Raw genomic sequence first — 20,264 nt, forward strand, 5'->3', positions numbered from 1 at the left:
GAAGGGTTCAGCACGTGTGTGTTTACACACTGAAGTGTGACTGCACATGATCATTTGGAAATGTGGAACAACAGGAATACCATCTTCTTAACATGAGAGTGATGTTGTAATAGATACAAAAGCCAAGCATGAATTTGAGCTTCAAAAATTAAATATTAAAACCCCAGTATCATTTTAAAAGCAATGTTCTTTAAGTATCTTTACATACAACCTAGTAAGGCACCTCAGCAACTTTCTTACTACCACTGTACCCCATCTAGGATGGAGAAATGCAGGATTTGCCCAGATTTGGAAGAGAGGTCTTAACTTGCATAAGGCTCTGTTTGCTGTTGGGAAGTGCCAGTAAGACTCAAAGCTTGCCAAGGAACTTCAGCATCTTTCAATTATTAAAATAAAATGACGACTGGGCAATGGAATAATTTGTTTCAAATTGAACTACATATTCAGTTACTATTGGTATAATGAGACTGTATTAAAATTGTGCAATTGGCCTCAAAACTGGTCCTTACTTAAGGACATTTCGCAGAAAATGTATATTCGCTATAATAAATGCAGTGCCTATACTAAAGCCACAGAATATTTTCAAGGATGAATAGTGTATCATTTTAGCAAAAATTAAGTACCATTTTAGAATCCATTTCTTGTACCTGCTATAATTTTTCTGAAGTGAAAACATTAGTCATTCAAGTTGGCACGATTTAGGAAACTTTTGGACAGGAACTATGGATTCAGCAGAACAGAAATACTATGGTCAGAACAGAGACTTACTTTCCCCATGAAAATCACCCACAGCAGCAAGCTGTCAAGTGTAGAGCACAGACACACACACACACACAGACATAAAACAGAAGATCAGGGACTACACATAACAYTGTTAAAGGCTTGATTTTTAAGTTTCACCTTCGTTTTTACGTTTCTAAGCAGTTTTTTTTACCGCATTTTCAGAGGAAGTTATGCAACTTCAGCATGAGTATCATTACTGAAAGGTACTTATCCTTTGGAGGAAACTCTTACCTGCTTTCTCTAAGTACCTAAAATGAAGCCTCTAAAAAAATACCCAGGCTTGCAAGTTGTTTAACCGTATTAGTCCTCTTCCTTCTAGGATTCATTTAAATGGATAAACAGGCCACAAATGGGACATTACTTTCCCAGACACACTGCTAAAGTGATGACAGAGCTTTAGGAGACAGATTCCTAGAACTGGAAAGCGATCCTTGAGAGTCAGTCCTCCTTAGGCCATATGGAGGCCTACAGATCTGAAGTACCAATTCAATTMAATCCTCCCCAAATTAATCAACATTCAATAATAAACTGCAAATAGTTATTATTCCATATGGTAACATGGCAGATACAACTGTATCAAGAAAATGTAAGGAGGGGAAAGGAATGCTTGAAAGCCTGAGGGGAGCAGCTGGCTAAGCGAGTTTCTGTTCTAATGCCAGTGAGGTCTCTGGGGTGCACGCAAGGCAAGAGGTTCTAAGGTACAAATCAACGAGTAGCTCAAAAGTAAAGGCAGAAAATCAAGTTTCCCCTCCAACTTTACATAAAATGTTTAATTACAGTATATTTTTACTAAAGAGGCCTTGCCACATAAAATATGCATCAGACGATAAATGAAACAAAGAAACAAGAGGAGGTTCATCTGAAGTTGCTGACACCCACCAAACATCTTATTTATTTTCAGATTGCCATAAAACATCTAGAAACAGATTTTCTAAAGTGCCGAGCACTCTACGTCACCTGAGGTCAACAGCTCCAAAACCACAGCCCTTGGGTTATATAATCAGGGCCAGCAAAATTTGGCCTTGACATCTTACTGCCTGTTTTAAATGTGTGAAATCTGGATAATCCCTCCTCCATATTTATTAAACTGTGTTAAGATTATCATCTTGTAARATGTGACATTAGCCACAAAAAACATACAAGGAAACTATGGAACTAAATCTGGATGAGACCACAGTATGAAATCACAAGGTTTAGGTTGGAAAATAAAAGATAAAAGAGAATAGCTTCATCCACTGAGTCAATGACAGACATCAACTAAGAAACATCCAGTTGAATAGGTTAACTAGGCTAACTTCTGTAGTGTATGCTTAGATTTAAAAAAAATCTAATTTTAGAGCATCTGACTGCAACTTTGCTAATATTTCAGTCAGTAACACTTCAATCGATCTGCTGACACAACGAAATAAGGTCACAACAGCAGTACAAAACTAAACTCTAAGCCTTTAAAGACACTTCTATGAAAACAAACTCTTTTTAGAGTTAACAAGTGATCTGAAGTGTTGCTGCCCAAACACACAAAACTATTTTCAAYAGCCATTAGCTCTGAAAGCTCTTGGATAAGCCTGTGGACTCCATAAACAAAAGGCTGCAAACAACTTCTTAGCAACAAGGTGGAAGCAGGAACTACTGCCCGGGAGCTGCCGTGAATACTTAYGGGTTTTCCAAGTGGTATTTGGAGCAATTACTCACAGGGCAGGCYACAAAGACCACACTCCTTCACCAGAAAAGTGCTCTTTATGATGAACTGAAAAATGAGGTGCTACCTATGTCAGTTCTTGGCTTGTTGATTCAGAGACCCAGATAATCAACTACTTTCACTTGAAAACTAAACTAGAGGTGGCAAAAGACTGTGCTCCTTAGCTCATCTTAAAGAATTGTTTCATCTTAAAACACWGAAAGAACTGGAGTGGACCTAGGCATTTTCCACTTCTTTGCATAATGCACCAGTAGTTCCCAGATGACATCTGGCTACAAGATGAACTGTAACACCCTTCATATCCTTTCGCTTTCCACATCAAGGAAAGAAAATGCCATCTTTCTTATAAGGGATAAAGAAAGGTCTTCAGGGGAGACAGCCTACCTTCCTGTGTAGACAGTCTTACACCTTTTTTTGAGAGTGATGTTTCTGATGTTTCTTCCAGCCAAACATTCGCTCTCATCCAGTTTATCCTCACAGAGTCTCCATGTTTTAAGTTACTCAGAAATAGGACACATGAGCTTCAACCTGCAACACAATCGACGCAAACCTTGATGTTGACTAATTGAAGGTCTTCACTCTTTGGATGTTAATCTCATGGATASAGAGACCAGCACGTATGGGGAACCAAAGAGTATTTCCAAATATTGGTTAATTAAAATGATTCTTTTTTTCCCCCCAAGCATTTCAAGACCTCTCTTTTCCCTGGGGGTAATATCACAAACAAGTGTGCTATTTCTAGTATATCTCAACAGCAGTTTGCAGAATGTGGAGATTCTTAACATCCCATGCAGTTGTGTCCACCACTGAGGCTTACTAGCTTCCAGCAAAACCGCTCTGCCAAGAGCTGCAACTAAATTACCTGAAACAGTAACTTTAAGAAAAACAGAACTTACAATAAAGTGCTGGCACTGCTAAACACATTCTTTCRTTTCTTGAAGATGCCAACAACAGACCACAGTTAAGACAAAATATTTATGTTTTGTGCCTACTGCCTGAACTATTTCTAGGCACACAGTTATCAACATGCTGAATATAAYTTAAGTGCCCAAATGTTTGTTATTTAAAAACCTAAAAGCAGTCTGATAAAGGAAAGCTTGCTAAGTTTAGCACTTTATAGCACACTTTTGAAATACAGAGTTTAAAATCATAAAAACTTTGGGCAGACCAGCCAGTCTGCTGATGCTGATATCGTGAAACCAACAAAAATGGGAAGAACAGTAGCTGGACAGTATGTCTCTTCCATTTAAGAGAAAAAGATAAAGAAAACATCCATATCTAAATATTTTCTTTGTAAATGCCCATGCTCCTTAACATGTATAAAACATTCACACTTCAAAATACCTCCTCACTCACAGATGTAGATTAAGTGGATGTTCCCAGCACTCCATAAAGAACAAACATRAAACTTTTCACATCACTTTCAAACTCCCTCGTATAGAATGAAGCTCCCTTTTGACTACAGCCTTCTACCTCATGCTTAGAATTGCCTTAGTTTCATTACTCGCATATAACCTTTATTTCCTTGTCCATGATTACAAGTGATAGAAACGATCCATCTACTTTGAAATGAAAGCTACTTCAATAACATGCTTATGAATTTGCAAAATATTTTTTACATCCCTTGTTGCTGTTTCTCCACTCAGGAGAATTAGCTTCCAGATGAGGCAGGGGTTTGGCAGGTTTTTACTAGCCTTTTATCTTTATGTCTTTTTACTCTTTTGCTTCTCCAACAAGGCCAAGGCATGTAAATGTAATGCCGGGGAACACACACAACAGTAGCATGTCTCTCCATATCTATATGTAGCACCCAAGCCCAAACCCAGCACGTTCTTGAATAAACGGCCTGCCCTATGGGGGAGCAGCCTAGCCTGAAGCAGCAGCTTTGCATGACATGGTGAGTCTCTTCCATAYGGCCTAAAACAAAGCCAAACTAGCAGCCTTATAGAAACTCATTCGCCTGTACTCACAGTGAATGCATTTCTAGAAGGTATGTTGTGACAAACACATACTGCTCCCCTTTATGAATAGTCTGCAAGGGAATGAACTCTAATTCTCAGGTGTCGCCTCAGAACAGCATGCTAGGTCAGGAGACCATCACAGAAACACAGAAAGAACCCCCAAAGTATTCTCATTACTCACCTCCAAACGCCTGTGTATAGGCACTCACATAGGCAAGGACAGCTCTCATCATTACACCTTCTGCAATGAGTGTTAGAATCATAGAATCATAGAATGCCGAAGGTTGGAAGGGACCTCAGAGGTCATCGAGTCCAACCCCCCTGCTCACGCAGGGTCACCTAGAGCACGTGGCAYAGGGCTGCATCCAAGCGGGTTTTAAAGATCTCCAAAGAAGGAGACTCTTCACTACAGGATCTCCATAGAATCATTACGGTTGGAAAAGACCTTCAAGATCAARTCCAACCATAAAGCCTTCAACATCCCGCCTGCTAGACCATGTCCCTAAGCCCCTCATCGTTTCTTGARCAATGCCAGGGATGGTGACTCCACCACTTCCCCAGGTGGCCTATTCCAATGCTTCACCACTCTTTCTGCATAGACATTTTTCCCAACATCCAACCTGAACCTCCACAAGCACAACTCGAGGCTGTTTCCTCTTGTCCTGTCTTATCCAAAGTGCATCTGTCCTAATGGAATACTCAAATATTTATCACAGACTACTTTGTTGACCAGCCAGCAGACCAACGGCCACCAGCTAATCCTAAATTTGTGGATGAAAACCCGTAAGAAAGTGCTGCCACAAAATCACTAAGTCTGAAAAGAACCTCTGGAGATTTTCTGGTCCACACTTCACGCTCACAGCATAAGCATGAGGGTCAGCAAGATGAGACTGCTTGAAGCCAGTCAAATTTGGAAATATTCCAAGGATGGCAACTCCACAATCCTTTTAGACAACCTGATACCATGCTTGACCTCCCTCACAGTAAGCATGTTCTCCTGCATTCAAMTGGAAGTTTTTATTTCAAATTCTGTCCACTGTCTCTTGCCCTGTTGATAGCATCATAAGCAGCATTGACTTTTTTTTTTAAATAAATATCCCAATTCCACCCACCAGATATTTATGCACATTGTTAAGAATCCCCTTAAGCCTTCTCTAGTATGAAGAAACCAAACTCTCAGCTCCTCCTGTGACAGATGCTCGCTCCCCTTGTGAGTTTCATCGTTCTTCACCGGACTCGCCCCAGCTTGTCCTGTTCTTTCCTCTGGGGAGCCCRGAACTGCACAGGACACTCCGGACATGACCTCACTAAACCTAAAACACCTAGGCAGGTGTTTTACCTAGGCAGTCACTAAACCTAAAGCAGAAAGGTAGGATAACCTCCCTCAACTTTCTGGTAATAAACTTCCCAGTAGCCTAGGACAATGTTCGTGGTCTTTGCAGCAAGCAAATATTGCTGACACATTTTGTCAACCAAGACCCCCAGGCCCTTTCCTACAAAGCCCTCTCAGGCCCCAGCCTGTAGTGGTACCTGCGGTTATTCCTCCCCAAGTGCAGGGCTTGGCACTTCCCCTTGTGGAACTTCAAGGGGCTCCTCTGTCAGGATCTCCAGCCTAAAGAGGCCCCTCTGAGAAGCAACACTRCCAGCCATGTGGTTTATCATCACCACTCCTACTAACTTTGTATCATCTGCAAACTTGCAGAGGGTGCACGCTATCCCATCACTGATGCTGCTGCTGCTGCACAACACTGGATCAAGTGTCAACGTATGGGAGACACCTCCAGTTGGGCTTAGTGTTGATGACAACCTTCCGAAGCTAGCAGTTCAGTTGATTCCCAGTCCACCTCACTGTCTACTATCCAGTCCATACTTCCTCACTTTGTCTAGGAGGCTCTTACAGAAGACAGTGCCAAAAATCTAGATGAACTCAAGGTAAACAACAGCCGCTGCTCTTCCCCTGTCCACCGAAGTAACGACTTCACTGTAGAAGGCTGGTTGATGCTGATGCAAGTTGACTACATCTACTCATCATCTTGTTTTTCATATACTAGAAACATTTTCCAGGATTATTTGCCTCCCAGGAGCCAAGGTGAGCTAACTGGCTGGTAGTTCCCTAGATCCTTCTTCTTGACCTTCCTGAAGGTAGGAGTGACAGTCACTATCTTCAGTCCTCGGGAACTTATCCCATTTGCCACCATCTTTCAAAGGTTATTGTCAACAGCCTCACAGTAACATTGACCAACTCCCGCAGTGCATGTGGATGCATCCTATCAGGTCCAAATGACTTGTGCACATCCAATCTGCACATCCAATCAAGTGTTACCTAAGCTGATCCTTCTCTAACAAGATGGATATACTTAGAAAAATAAGACAAGTGATACCCATATGTCTCCAAAATCAAAGCAGAAGTTGCACACATTCTTTATTGTCTTGGCTTCTCTAACTTGCTGTTTTTAAACTGCAACTCTCAGAAGGTTTTCAAGATATTTAAAAGTGTTGATGCTGAAATGACAACCTCCAAAAGAAAGAAGACAAAATGTTTAAACAGTAAAGGGGCTTAAAACTTCTCTGGATTACACCACATGGAAAAGTTTTTTGCTTTGTTCAAGAATTAAAAGTTGTCAGTGAAGTCACAACCGACATCATGTGCTATTCCTTGACACATAAATAGGGATCCAGTCTTGGACACATGAGAGAGTAGACACTCCTATCATCAAGATATCACCTAAGGTACCAGGTAGGCTGCAGTTGAGCAATCAGGTCCCATTTTGTTGCATCCAAACTCAATTGCACAATATAAACAAATGTCTTTGATCAAAAAGYGTCCTATTAGAGAAAAGGCATAGAATGATGCCTAGAAAAAGAATAAAAGTATCCAAAGTTCATCCTGGTGTCAGTGGATGGGCAAGAGGTTAACCCAAACTGCCTGTTAAGAGTGGAAGAGGCTTATCAACGGGTGCCAGGGACATCACATTGACCGTGACATTAAGACAAGCAACATCTTCAAGGCCTTATTTGCACTTGGTACTTTGCTCTTACTCCAACTTATTGGCATAGAAGACACTGTAGGATACTAAGATAATTTTTACACCACACATTCAAAACTGCTCTTGATCAAGATACACTGTTAAGCTTGTTTTGAAGTGGATACTGTTAGTGCTGCTTCTGCACTGTAAGGTGATATTTCCATAGCTCACACTGACGTTGTGATGAAAACTGCTGTAGAGCAGGGGACTTGGTGTTTCAGTTTAAAATACAAGAATTTGACCGCTCTTTCTTGCTACTAAAGTCCTCACTAGGGCAACAGGAATTAAACTGGGGTATCCACTCTTTGAAGCTTCCTTAATCCCAGTTTGATGAATTCTGTTTTCAAGACTGAGAAAGACTTTCATTTAATCATTTAAGTATAAAGCAAGTCTCACATCCAGCAAGTTACAAACGCAGGTTGAGAAAAAAAAAATTGAGCTAAGTACCTGCTAGGGACATGTCCTCCTCCCAGGAGGGCTAGGCATCTGATGCACCTGCCAATTAAAGGCACAAAATCAATGCATGAAGGGTACAGTTTAAACCACGGATTTAGCTTCCCCTACAACGGTGTTTAGAACAAACACCGTGCTGCCTTACTAAGCAACTTTCCCCAGAACTTTTCCATTATGTGAGAAAACATCCAAACAAATTTAACATAAAAAGCAGTCCCAAGAAAGAAACCTAAGATGGAATGATTTAAGAGTTGAGAAGAACAGTCAGCCAGATATTCATGTGGTTCCATCTTAGTATCTTAAACAATAGCCAGAACCAAGCCTGTGTTGTAAAAGCGTAAAAATGTGGTAATAGTTCCACATTCCAGAAGCTCCATTAAATCAAATCTTATTGAGGAAAAGAATGGGATAGCGCTGGTAGAGTTCACTATAATACACAAAACATTAGACAATTCACAGAAATAAAAGACTAGATTGGTATTTTCCCTATCTCAGCTTCTTCCTTCAACTTAGCAACCATACATTAATGTAAAATACTATTAGCAACCATAAATTAATGTAAAATACTATTAATCATCTACATTAAAGAAGCTTTAGATACAGATATAAGGGTTTTTTCCCCCGAAGACTAGATTTTCTATTAACAACAAAAGGAAGCACATCATCCTGTTCCCAAATCACACCTATCCAATGGACATAGCATAAACTCAAGAACATTCCTCTCAGCTGGACTTCAGTGAAACCACACGTGGTTTTACACACTAATGAAACTGTTATGAGCTCAATGCAACACACCGAAGTGGGAGAACAACTTAACCTTAAGTGTGTGCGAACTTGGTTCTCTCTGGAAATACTGGTGACTTGCATGGATCACACTTGTGACTGTTTGGCTATATTTAACAGCTATTTCGGTGCATTTATTGCTCTATATCTATATATAAAAATATATATAAATAATGAGTGATACTGCAAAGAGTCTGCTAGCMATCTTAGCTACCAAATTAACCAACTGACACACCAAGAACAATGGCAAGTTAACTGCACAYTGTCTTTACAAGATAGCACAAATTCATTTCCAAGAAAAATAAATACTGAGTTATTCCTTAACACTAGTGGTCCGCACAGAAAGGTCTCAGTTCTTGTTCAAACCAGTCACTGCCTCTCTAACGTCCAACTTTCTTTGTAGGACCTGGGACATTTTTACACTTGTGAGCTCTCTGCCTTTTATCTAACCAATATTCATTTTATAGAAGCACAACATGACCAAGAATCCCATATCCACATCTTAAAAGCCTCCAACTATATTTATAGCATTTTTAGCTGTGCTAAATAATGACTAACACTAGGATTTGGCCATTTTCTTCATAACAAAACAGCTACAACAGCTACTTTAACTATGATTTGAAAACAATATAGTGCTGATCATTTGTGCAGACCATAAATCGTAACTCTTAAAYAACAACAAAGACATCAAAACAGAATTTTATTAAATAAAAAAAGAAGTTAAATGACTGCTCTAACAAGCTGTTAGTAAAAAGTGATCTGGAGCCACATACCAGGGATGATATGATTCAACAGTCTATTTAATATTACGAATTTGTTTTGAATAAGAAATTCTGGAAAATACACTAAGACTCAGCAACAGCCTGTTGCCTAATTCATCTCTTATKCAGACATAAAAGCACCAAATAAGGTTGTGAATCAATACATCAAACTGAGAAGCCATTAGCACATACCCTTAGTAAATGTACGGAGTGAAATCAGTAAAAACTATCATCTGAAAAGAAGCTGTTGAGTGTTTACCAGATATATTCTTACTCCACATTATCCGTATTCTTACTATATGGAAATTTACTACTGTTAATTGTATTAAATGAAATTCTCTTTTTCATTTTGTCCAACAGTCCTATTTAAACTCACTCTTATGCTTCTCATTTCTGTATTCTGTGACTTCATACAACAGTATGGTACATAGGTGAATTCAAGATACTTAGGAGCTTCTTTCCCCCCCATGAACTAGAGTTTTAATAATCAAAAGTTCTATCCCCAGTACAATAAGTATGGTGCAAATAKCACGTCTCTGGAGTCAAGACAACTACTAGCTCCATTCCTTCAGGCTCGCTCAACCTCTTAGCTTCCATTTCTACTTACATCAAYTGCAGTCTAGCAACAGGATGAATAAACGCGCGCTACATATCAAAATCAACAAACTCAAATATGGCAATGATTCTTTTTTAATACAAATTTGGAGGACTAAATAATTTTTGGCTGACTTCCTAACTTTAGAATTCAAATATCTAGTAAGTTATTTCATCCAGGAGAGAAAAATAAAATAGAACACACACCTGCTCATCCCCACTGTTTAAGCTTACTTGAAAAACGAGACACCTGGGGCTGAGATGTTGATGCCCACGCTCCTCCTACAGTCAAAAGCCACCAACGAGGCACAAGTTGCCTAGAGAGCCATCTCACAGGTAGGAACCTACCTTTCCGTGAGCTGAACCAGTCTCTACCCGCTGAGCTGAATATGTGAGTCTGACCCTGGAGCTGAATGACATTCAGCCGCTGTTGAACACRCGGCTACCGGAGAAGGCTCTTCCAGAGACTAACACAACCACAAAGGTATTGGAAATTTGAGGGCTTATAAAAATATATCTGTCCATTAAAAAAAAAAATTAAATCATGTTTTCAAGACAAGGTAGACAAGGCTAAAAAATAGAACTACAAGTAATTACTTCGGGCATCTTTTTACTGCATGAGTTGCACAAAATTTCTGACTTCATCAAAAGTTATCCTTACAGCATACAAGAATTATACTTTCTTGTTTAATCAAATATTCTGAAAATGGACATCTGAATGCAAGAATGTACAGTAATTCAATAGACTCTTTAAATTAGGCTAATATCTCTGCTTTTTTTCTAATCCAGGTAACACTGAAATAACAAAAAAAACTGATTTCAAACTGCTCTGTTTAGGCACAGCATGTTCATCACCAACAAGGTCTCAAACGGTACGAATTCAACCATTTCAAAACAAGAAATCCATTAATGATCTAGAACACAGACACAGCCATGTCTGTATGGACAGAATAACACCACACAAGCCCTGCATTCCTGGCAGCTTTCCTTAGCAGAGCAACTGAACAACAGCATAAAAGAAAAAAATCTCTGTATTTGCTTAGAGCCGCTCTATGCCTGCACCACATTTCATTCACTAGGCATTTAGATGTCTTTAAACAAATGCATCAAAAACACTTCAAAAATCTCTATAAAGATGAGCTATTCCAACATCAGGTATTTAATCATAGTCCAGAAATTGCGCAAAAGAAAAGCCCATGTATTTTGAAACTGAGAAATCTGACTGTACCTCCACACTCCAGCAAARAACTTAAAGCCAATTTAGTCTCCATTATAATCTGTAAGAGTATACTCTTACAGTTACTCACAATGAAAGAGAGTAAAAAACAAGATGTTGCTTTTTTCAGCTTGCTGAGGGGTTATAATCAGAGGAAAATGCAGAGCCTARAATCATTAGATTGGTAAATTCTCTCCAATCACACTATATCCAAAAGGAAAATCACTATGAAGCATTGCCCATTGAAAGCACAAGTAATCATAGTGCATAATTTAGGTAACTGATCTTTCTTCAACTTACACATCTAACCAAAATTTCTCAGGTAAGATACTAACAWTGTTAAATCTCAGTATTATTATCAAAAGAATTCTTGATTTGGACAGCTAAATCACAAGCCTAAGACTCATTTTATTCACGTACATACTCACCTTACTGAAGTTTTTTGTATTAAATTATACAGTCAAGGTGCCCATGTTATCAACAAGCAGGTTTCAAAGTCCCTATTAGTCRGAAGGGAAAAATCAAAGGCAGCACCTTATCATTCCTTGAAATAAAAAGAATTTCCCCATAGCTTTTCTACACAATCTTATATATTTTCCTTATACTGAAGTAGAGAAATAGTATGATCCGTATCATTTAAATGACTATGGATATGGACATACAATTGATTAACCCAAGAATCTGGTCAGATAAGACACAGCATGGGGTCATATGGAGGCTCACATTAAGTAAATCAAGTCATGGCATTAACTCAGCTGAAACCAGTCAGTCTGAGCTGCTGCCATCCTTCCATCTTGCCCAACACCCCAGCTACCCTGTCACGTGCAGCACTCACTGCTGTATTAGCTTAGTGAGAAGATTCAAAGAAACCATCCAGATGAAAATTAACTGGGGGATTTGTTGCAGACAGATCAGCCCTCTGAAGCAGCTCACTGAGCAGCTGTGTGATAGTTTGTGCTGATGTGAAGGGAAACTGCATAGCGGTAAAGGGAAGTTAAGTTAAGGTGCTGCAAAGTTAAGGTGCTGCAAAACTATGTGGCAAATGTAATCTAGATAGTTGTTACAACACTACAAGGGTATGCAAAACAATTACTCATTTGAGAAAGCAAACAGTTTTGCTATGTTGCTTGCATTTTTAATGCCTTAAGTTTATAGTATTACTAGAGTAACTTCTAAGATAAGTAGCAACCAAAGGACAGTCCTGGACACTGAGGTATTACGGCATTTCTTCTGAAACATATAAACCGGGATGAACGAAGATACAAACTGGTATTCCTGAAGTGTATCAGATTTGACAGAAATTTCCACATGGAAACATCAAGGCAGTTTTCCTTAACCAGTGTCTTCCTAATCCCCCCACAAAACCTTTTTAAAAACAAACAAAAAGCTGCTCTGCAAGCAATACACAGACTACCACCTGGTTCTGCTCTGCACCCTCCAGCCTGTCCCCTACTCTACATTCGTGCTGTGGTTACAGCAGCACTTGCCCGTTCAGCAGCACACAGGCTGAACAAGTCACGCAGCCAACACTGGGGCTCCTGCCTGGCTGCTGGGCGCTCGCTCATGGCTTAGTTCCTAACCCCCACACTCCTTCCACCCCTTCCTGCAGGGAAGAAATTCTTGAATCACTCTAAGGCCTGCTGTGTAACAAATGCATATAAACACACACACACACACACACACACCCCCCAGAGAAGGCAAAAAATATTGAAGATGCCCTTTGCCAAACACTCATCAGAACATAAAAAAAATAAGCACAGCTGAAAAAGTATAAAACATTACCTTTTATCCCTTAACAGACTTGTAAATCAAAAATAATCCGAGTGCTCTCTTGGCAATTTCCATGCTCACTCCACAGTCCAAACTGCTTGTTTAAATTATTTAAGGGATCATTGGTCAAATTAGCGCTAACTTTATAAAACATTGCTAGTTGGCCATGAGGTAACAGAGGAACACCAGGTCTAACTCTCTAAATAGACCAAAAAACATACTTCTTCCCATCCCATTTTGAGGTTACTTGTGCAATTTCCCACAACCACAGACAACGCTTTAAATTCATATCACAACAATGAATCTCAAGTACTAGAATCAGAAGCACAGCTTCCATACTGTAGCCCTGATACTTGGAGTCTAAGCAGGTTAAGTACTGAATAAGCTTCCTGATGAGCTTTCACATTGATCCCAGAAAGTCCTAGAGCTCCRTAGCTTCTAAGATGAAGCTAGTTTTCACCTAGAACAGAAACTGTGGTGCTAACAGGCTATAAGCCATTTTTGATCAAAATATATCAGTATTCATTAGATTAAACATTTACAATGAAGTGCCAACTTGGAACAATTAGATACCAAATAAAATTTAGCAAAGGTTCTGTTTCCACTCCACCAGGTGCAGAGGGAGAGAATGTCAGTACTTCTCCTTTAGAATCACCAGGTCTTAAAATATCCTTTTCCAGCCTCACTCGGACATAGAAGATGTTTAACAGCTAAATGTTAAAAGATACTCAGAAGTTCTAATCCTCATCTGCACYATCTGAGCAAGTAACAATGTTTTGTTTTTCCTCCACTACTGCTCTGTATTTTTGCAAGCATTAATTCATATTTTCCTTTCACACACGTAAAATTGAGGCTTTATCTTTTTGTATTTATTAGCCCAAACAAAATTTCTATTAACTTGAATATCGCATTTTATCTTTACCTTGGAAAAAATACATAAAATCTTGGACCACCTTGAACTTCTAGGAAGTACTTTCGAGACATAAATACAACCTCCTTCACAAATCTCTACAAAGCCTACAACCATCTCAAAAATGCAACTGCAGTCACCGATGCCAAATTACAGCCCTTTCACAACAATCACAGTAGTAACCTTTTCATCCCCAGCTTCTACAGCATCCAGTATTTTCTCAGCTATTTCCTAAAAGCAGTAACATAAACAGCCAAGTTCTTTCAATTACTAAGCACAAAGATACCAATAATAATGTTAAGAGGWAACACTAAGCACCAGCTTGGAATAAAAAGACACCTAAGACCTTCCTGAGGGGTGCAGCGAGCTCATGCTTGTTTGCTTGTTGCACACTTTCTTGCCTCTCACTCTCCAAGCTTCAGAATTCATGACCACAAATTAAAATTGACACTTTCCTCTTAGGCCTTCTGTTGTGTTACAGCTACATGAGGACCCAACCAAGTGAAGCACAAAACGGACCCTCTCTTGGAAAAGAGAAAGAAGGAAAATGCTTCTGCGGAAGTCAGGACTGCACAAAAATCCACACGCATTTGGAAACTGGGAGGGTCTGCATTTTAATAACTGGTTAGATTTTAGGACTAAGCACACCAAAGGTAGTAATTTGATAAAGGAGCAGCAAGACATCTTTCCTGAAAAAAACATATGTCACAGCACAATGTTCATCCTCGATCATTTTTCRCATGAGAAGATAAAAAGTGCTCATTTTTTTCCTCCATGCCTAATCAATTTGCATCTTTTGCATCTTCATTTTAACATTAAAATTTCAAAGGGGAATCTTTCATTATTTCCCTTTTTCTCTAGATACTCATAGCATGACCATTTATAAAGAAATCTGATTTCAAGACAGTTTACATTAAACAGTGTGTGTTTGAAGAACTGCAGAAGTCTGTCCTTTAAAATATCAGCATTCAAAATCATGTCAATCAAGGAAGCACAGTATAGATTCCACTCTCCAAACAGAAATTTAAAAAAAAAATTACATTAGGACAAGCAGAAAACAAACCCTTAAATGAAGAACAAGTTTACTTCAATTACAGGAACATCCATTTGTGGTTTTAAAGAAGAAGTTGAATCAAGTATTTGAGAATTTTTTTCCCCACTGGGGTACAAAAAGGACTCCTTACCTAAAACAAACTATTATCTGTAGCAAAAACAACAACATCTAACTGACCTGTATTTTATTTCCTATACATTTTTGCAGCCTGCTTTAGTTTCATAATTGTTACTCTACCTTATTGAGACCTTGAAACAAAGAACTAAATCTGTAACACGTCCTCTGGTGTGACAAAAGTGTTCCAAGACGGTACGGATTTAAAAATGCATAAATTTAAGCCTAAATGAATTTCAGCCAAATATTGAAATACGAAAAAATCTTTGTGGTAAATGATAATGTATTCATGCAACTCAGAAATGTATGTAGAACAATAACAAACCGTGTGATATTTTAAACTARCATCATTTCTGGTGACATCATAAACCATAAGTTGAAAGAATTCAAACAAGTTCTCACTCAAAATAAACAAAAGTAAAAATCTTGGGTTATCTAAAACTTCATTCTTCAGCAATCAGATTTTAAACACTTATATAGTCAAAGTGGCCTAGGGAAGTGCAAGTTTCACATAGATGAATCATCAACTGATAAACCAGATATGACATAACAGAACACTAATTAGAAAAACATTCAGCTATAGGTACTGGAAAGTTACAAGGAAATGTATGTAAATACATTTGGGTAATTATTAGAAATTTAATAGACTTTATTATAACCAAATAAAGACTAAATTTTACCTTTTCTGGATTGTAATATAAAGATTTCAAAGTGGTAAACAAGGGTGGGCAGCCTTTACTGAAGTTAACCCTCAGGAACTTATCCATTAGTTCTCTAAATTTTTCACCTAGAAACAAAAGTGTATTGGTTACATGTCAGTGATTGCAAGTGCTAGATAAATATAAACACTACCTGGAGTACAACTCTGGATAACAGAGTAACGGGAGAATTGCAAATGAGGGCCATCAACATTCAAGATATCAATGTGTTAATAAAGGGGAACCTTAGTAATGACAATACAAAAAGTGCCCTAAAAGTTAAGGCAAAACGCTTCAGTTGGTGTTTATRAAATGCCAATGGGAAGGCACGACAACAGTCTTTAAACAAGTAAGGCCTGGTAGAAAAGAAAAGCATTAAGCTGCTGGCTACACAGCATGTCACAAGGGGTACTTAAATAAATACTCAAGAAAAAACTCTAATTGTAAGAGTAACTAAGCATTAGAATATATTACTACGGAGATTTTGCAAAATCCCCATCTTGTGAAGACTTTATGATTGGATATATTTGTACTAGAAATAGGGCAGATATTTTATTGTTCCTCCTCGAGGCAGGATAAAATGTAATTGCTTTTCGTGCTCTTAGTCCTAGAATATCAGTAGCTGCAGAACAACTTTCTTCTCCCATATTGATTTCTGTTCATTTATTTGCTTTGCGTAGAAATGAAGTTGCTGAGTTCACTGCTGATTTTGGAGCACAATCTAAATTTCTAAACAAAGAAGTGCTACATTTAATGCTAACATATACTCATAAAGCAGTTTAAATAACTGTCCATTTCTTTCAACATGTCAATTAAAAATACATTAGTAAAATTCTTTAATGACTAATATTAGTAGATAATTAGAATACCAATATATTAATCCTTTGTATACAACAATCTTCATATACATTCTACCAATTCTACATTTTTACCATTGCAACTGATAGAAGTAACTCACACTATTCCTTGGCTGCACTAAGACACATTGCTAAATGCAGAAACTCCTACTACCTGTGGATAGGGATCAATTACTTAGCTTTAAGCACAAGCTTTTACCAGAAATTGATTAAAAACTGGTTTCTCACTACAGTGTTCCAAAAAATTCATCWCATTTTCTCAGTTTCTTCTGCTGAAGAGAATCTGCTGAAGTAGCTACTGAAGGCTACTTTCAATACCTGACCAATCAATTGTAATTATGGAATTGTTTAGAATGTAAGAAAGTAAAATTCAAGCTCCCATTAAATAAATGCTTGTTTAGAAAAAAGAGAAACAGAATAAAAAAACCTTTTTCTTCAAATTTTCTTTTTCTTTAAAACGAAAGACCAAAGCATACAAAAAACAGCACCCAGATAGGAGACAAAGAGTGAATTTTAAGGTCAGTCTAAGTGAGGCACAACAGGGACTTTACCTTAGGAGCTGCAGATCCACAAAAACATAAGGTACTCTAACTAGATTGCCAGAATCCAGGTGCTTTGGTCAGTKTGAAACCAACCAATCCCTTTCCCATCCAAATAAATAATAAATAAGCAAACAATAAAACTTTCTTCAAATTGTTGATTTTCAGCCAGATAAGTAAAATTATCCAACAAATGCAGCATGACAGGGACAGACTGTATGGCAAGATTCGAGAAACAGCAAATTGCCCTTTTAGTGAGAGGCTGCAGTTGAGTGTTTCAAGTCAATTCTGCATCAACAGACAACTGTAAGAAACTGGTTTAACCCTAAAGGTAGAAAATGAGCATTACTGCTAAGCATGCTTCTATTTAAATGAACACTAGCTATGAAGCTGGACTGTTAAAATGACAAAACAACCCAAAGCATTCACCATGAAACAAAGTCAATGACAAAATATCCTATTAATAACATTATGGAAGAATATTTTGCAGGTTATTTCCTCACTGCTTACGTATTAGCATAAGCGATTTCATTTTATTGTATTTCAGAAGAAGAACAATTACTCATCAAGTAGCTTTCTAAACACAGTAAAGTTTTGCCTTTTGGATTTTCAAAGAAACTGAAATATTCACAATTTAAGACAGATCTGATAACTTCATGGCTGGTTCTCTTATGAGGCAATTACTATTTTGTGACTGTACACAAGAAAAGATGCACACACACTTGGCCTCCTCAGCAACACACACACAGAGAACAAATATGCTGTTTAGTTTAAGGTCAAGACACGTGGCACAAAGTAAGTGAGCTAAACTGAAAACTAAACTCAAGAAATCAAATGCATGAGCAGATATTAGGATTTTGCAGCTAAACTTAGTTTTCAACAGGATGTTTCTGAATGTGTACTTTGTATTCCTTTCCAGATTTCTTTTCCCATTGGACCTACAGTGCATATATACATAAACATAGCTCTGTGTGGGTGCGTGTGTGTGTGTGTGTATATATATATATGCATGCATATATACATATATTGATAGCTATACCCAAGACTTTTGTTTTATGAGATTAACTAATTCATTTAATCTCTTTCCTTCCACTTTGGAGAAGGGCCACTTGCTAGGGTTTGGCTTAAAGGAGTTCTCTGCAGAACCAATGGTATCTGTGCACTGCAGTTCCATACCATTTCTAAAAAGGGAACAGTCTCTGAAAAGAGTTAGGTATGGAATAAATAAAACAATACATGCAAATTGAACAATGCAGAAATACTGCAGAACTAACTTTTTCCTCTATTTGTATTAAGAACACAAAGTAGGTTTACATTCTGGTTTTGCACTTGAATGGTTCCATAAGAAAGCACTGCACACCAGTAAGACACCAAGTTTCATGGAATTGCTTTGGTGTTTTCTGGTACCAGAACAACTGTGAGGAGATTCATTGGATCTGCAATACCAAAATTGCTATATGTACCTTTCAGAATCGGTTTCCAAGTTTATAAACTTGAAAATTGGCTACCTTGAGCAAGAAGAATGTTCCACTTCCAGAATATGTGATTTTAAGCAAAAAAAGTTTTAAGTTAAAAAAGTACAAAGAAGCAGGGTTGCCAGAAGTCTGTAAAGAGGCTAGGCCCTAATTAGCCTTCTAGCTTCTACTGACTTCTACATTTTTGAGGCAGTCTACATTGTAGCATCAAGACTTTTCATGGGCACTGTACATTATCACAATTCACAAATAAGCTATGATATATAAATCTATTCTTCTAAATGAAAAGCTCACTACACTTCTACCTTTTAGTTGAGGACTATTAAATTGCATGATGTACAGGAACAGAGAAATTATACATAAGACTTCTTTAAAAAAAATCTATTCACAACTGTTTTATCCTTTTATCAATGAAAACAACATTACATGCTTGGTATCACTGTAATATAGTGTAKGAGTCTTTGCTCTCAACTTCCCAAAGTCGTACAAATATACTTGTCTATTCCAACAGAAATGCATACATGTCATTTTGCATGTGCGCAAATACGTATTCAAGGCATATTCAACATCCTGACAAAAACTTAAGAAAAACAAGCAAAAAGCTGTAAATATTATGGAACAGATATGCAATGTGTTACCTGAAACAAAGTTTAAAGGTAATCTTCTAGGTGAAACTGCTCTGGGATGCCTTTTACTAACATCTTCATAAATTTGAAGCCTTTCTTCTAAAGTGCCTATTATCAGTAAATATAATAGATATAAGTAACAATGACARAAGTATCTTCTACTAAAGGTTCTGAAGTATTTAGAATGGATTTAATAATATAACTTGGACTTGAAACAGTTTAAAACATTTGAAGCTATTTTTCTTRTTTAATCACAAACACTACCGTGTAAAACACTGTACATAAACACGTGGTACATTTAGTATGCAAAACACTGCATTAATCACTATAAGGATATTACACTGCAGTCAAAAGACTGCCTTGCACCTTCAAGTAAACAGTTCCGGAGTTTGCTTTCTATCAGCTATACATTGTGTGGAATCATTCATACTTTAGCTCAGAATTCATAGCTTTAACTATATCCATTTCAGACAAATCCTTAAAGCACTCAGAGAAAGACATTCTATATCTAAATCACAGGTCTACAAAGAGAATGTTTTATCAGCATGCCTTTATTGACTTTGCTGGCATCAACCACGTGGCCCAACGCTGCCAGAGCCAGCACTCAGCACTGACAGTATCGCCCGTTTAAGCAGCTTGGCTTTTGTTACAATTTTCTCCCCACTCCTCCCCTTTCCCCCATAATATGCTTTGGAGCTCCAATGTGGTTAGAACATAAAGAAAACTAATTTGTTGCTTTCGAAATTCCACATTCATATCATTAAATTCCATTTTGCTTATTTTTTTTWWAAAAATTCACTAAGCAGTTTAATTACAACCGGATGTTCAGATCAAGACATATGTTTAAATCYAGTTTCTTTCCAAGAGGAAAGAACTTCATCTTGTCACTGAGCTCTGACGTAGGGGGAGAGGGAACCTTACCCACTGCCTCCGAGAGATGTGCAA

At 37.9% G+C, this 20,264-nt stretch overlaps 1 protein-coding gene across 2 annotated transcripts in view; it reads right to left on the minus strand.

Moving 5' to 3' along the window:
- The window catches only part of NAA16 (N(alpha)-acetyltransferase 16, NatA auxiliary subunit), a 65,732-nt gene that overhangs the window by 19,454 nt on the left and 26,014 nt on the right, over nt 1-20,264 (minus strand). For both annotated transcript variants that reach the window (XM_026034498.1, XM_026034499.1), the window contains exons 8-9: nt 19,332-19,427; nt 15,805-15,911 (exon numbers count right to left, since the gene is read on the minus strand). In XM_026034498.1, coding sequence (XP_025890283.1) covers nt 15,805-15,911; nt 19,332-19,427 — 203 coding nt within the window. The remainder of the gene's footprint in view (nt 1-15,804; nt 15,912-19,331; nt 19,428-20,264) is intronic.

This window comes from Nothoprocta perdicaria, unplaced genomic scaffold, assembly GCF_003342845.1.
Source record: "Nothoprocta perdicaria isolate Ctin4 unplaced genomic scaffold, notPer1 scaffold_145, whole genome shotgun sequence".
Lineage (NCBI taxonomy): Eukaryota > Metazoa > Chordata > Aves > Tinamiformes > Tinamidae > Nothoprocta > Nothoprocta perdicaria.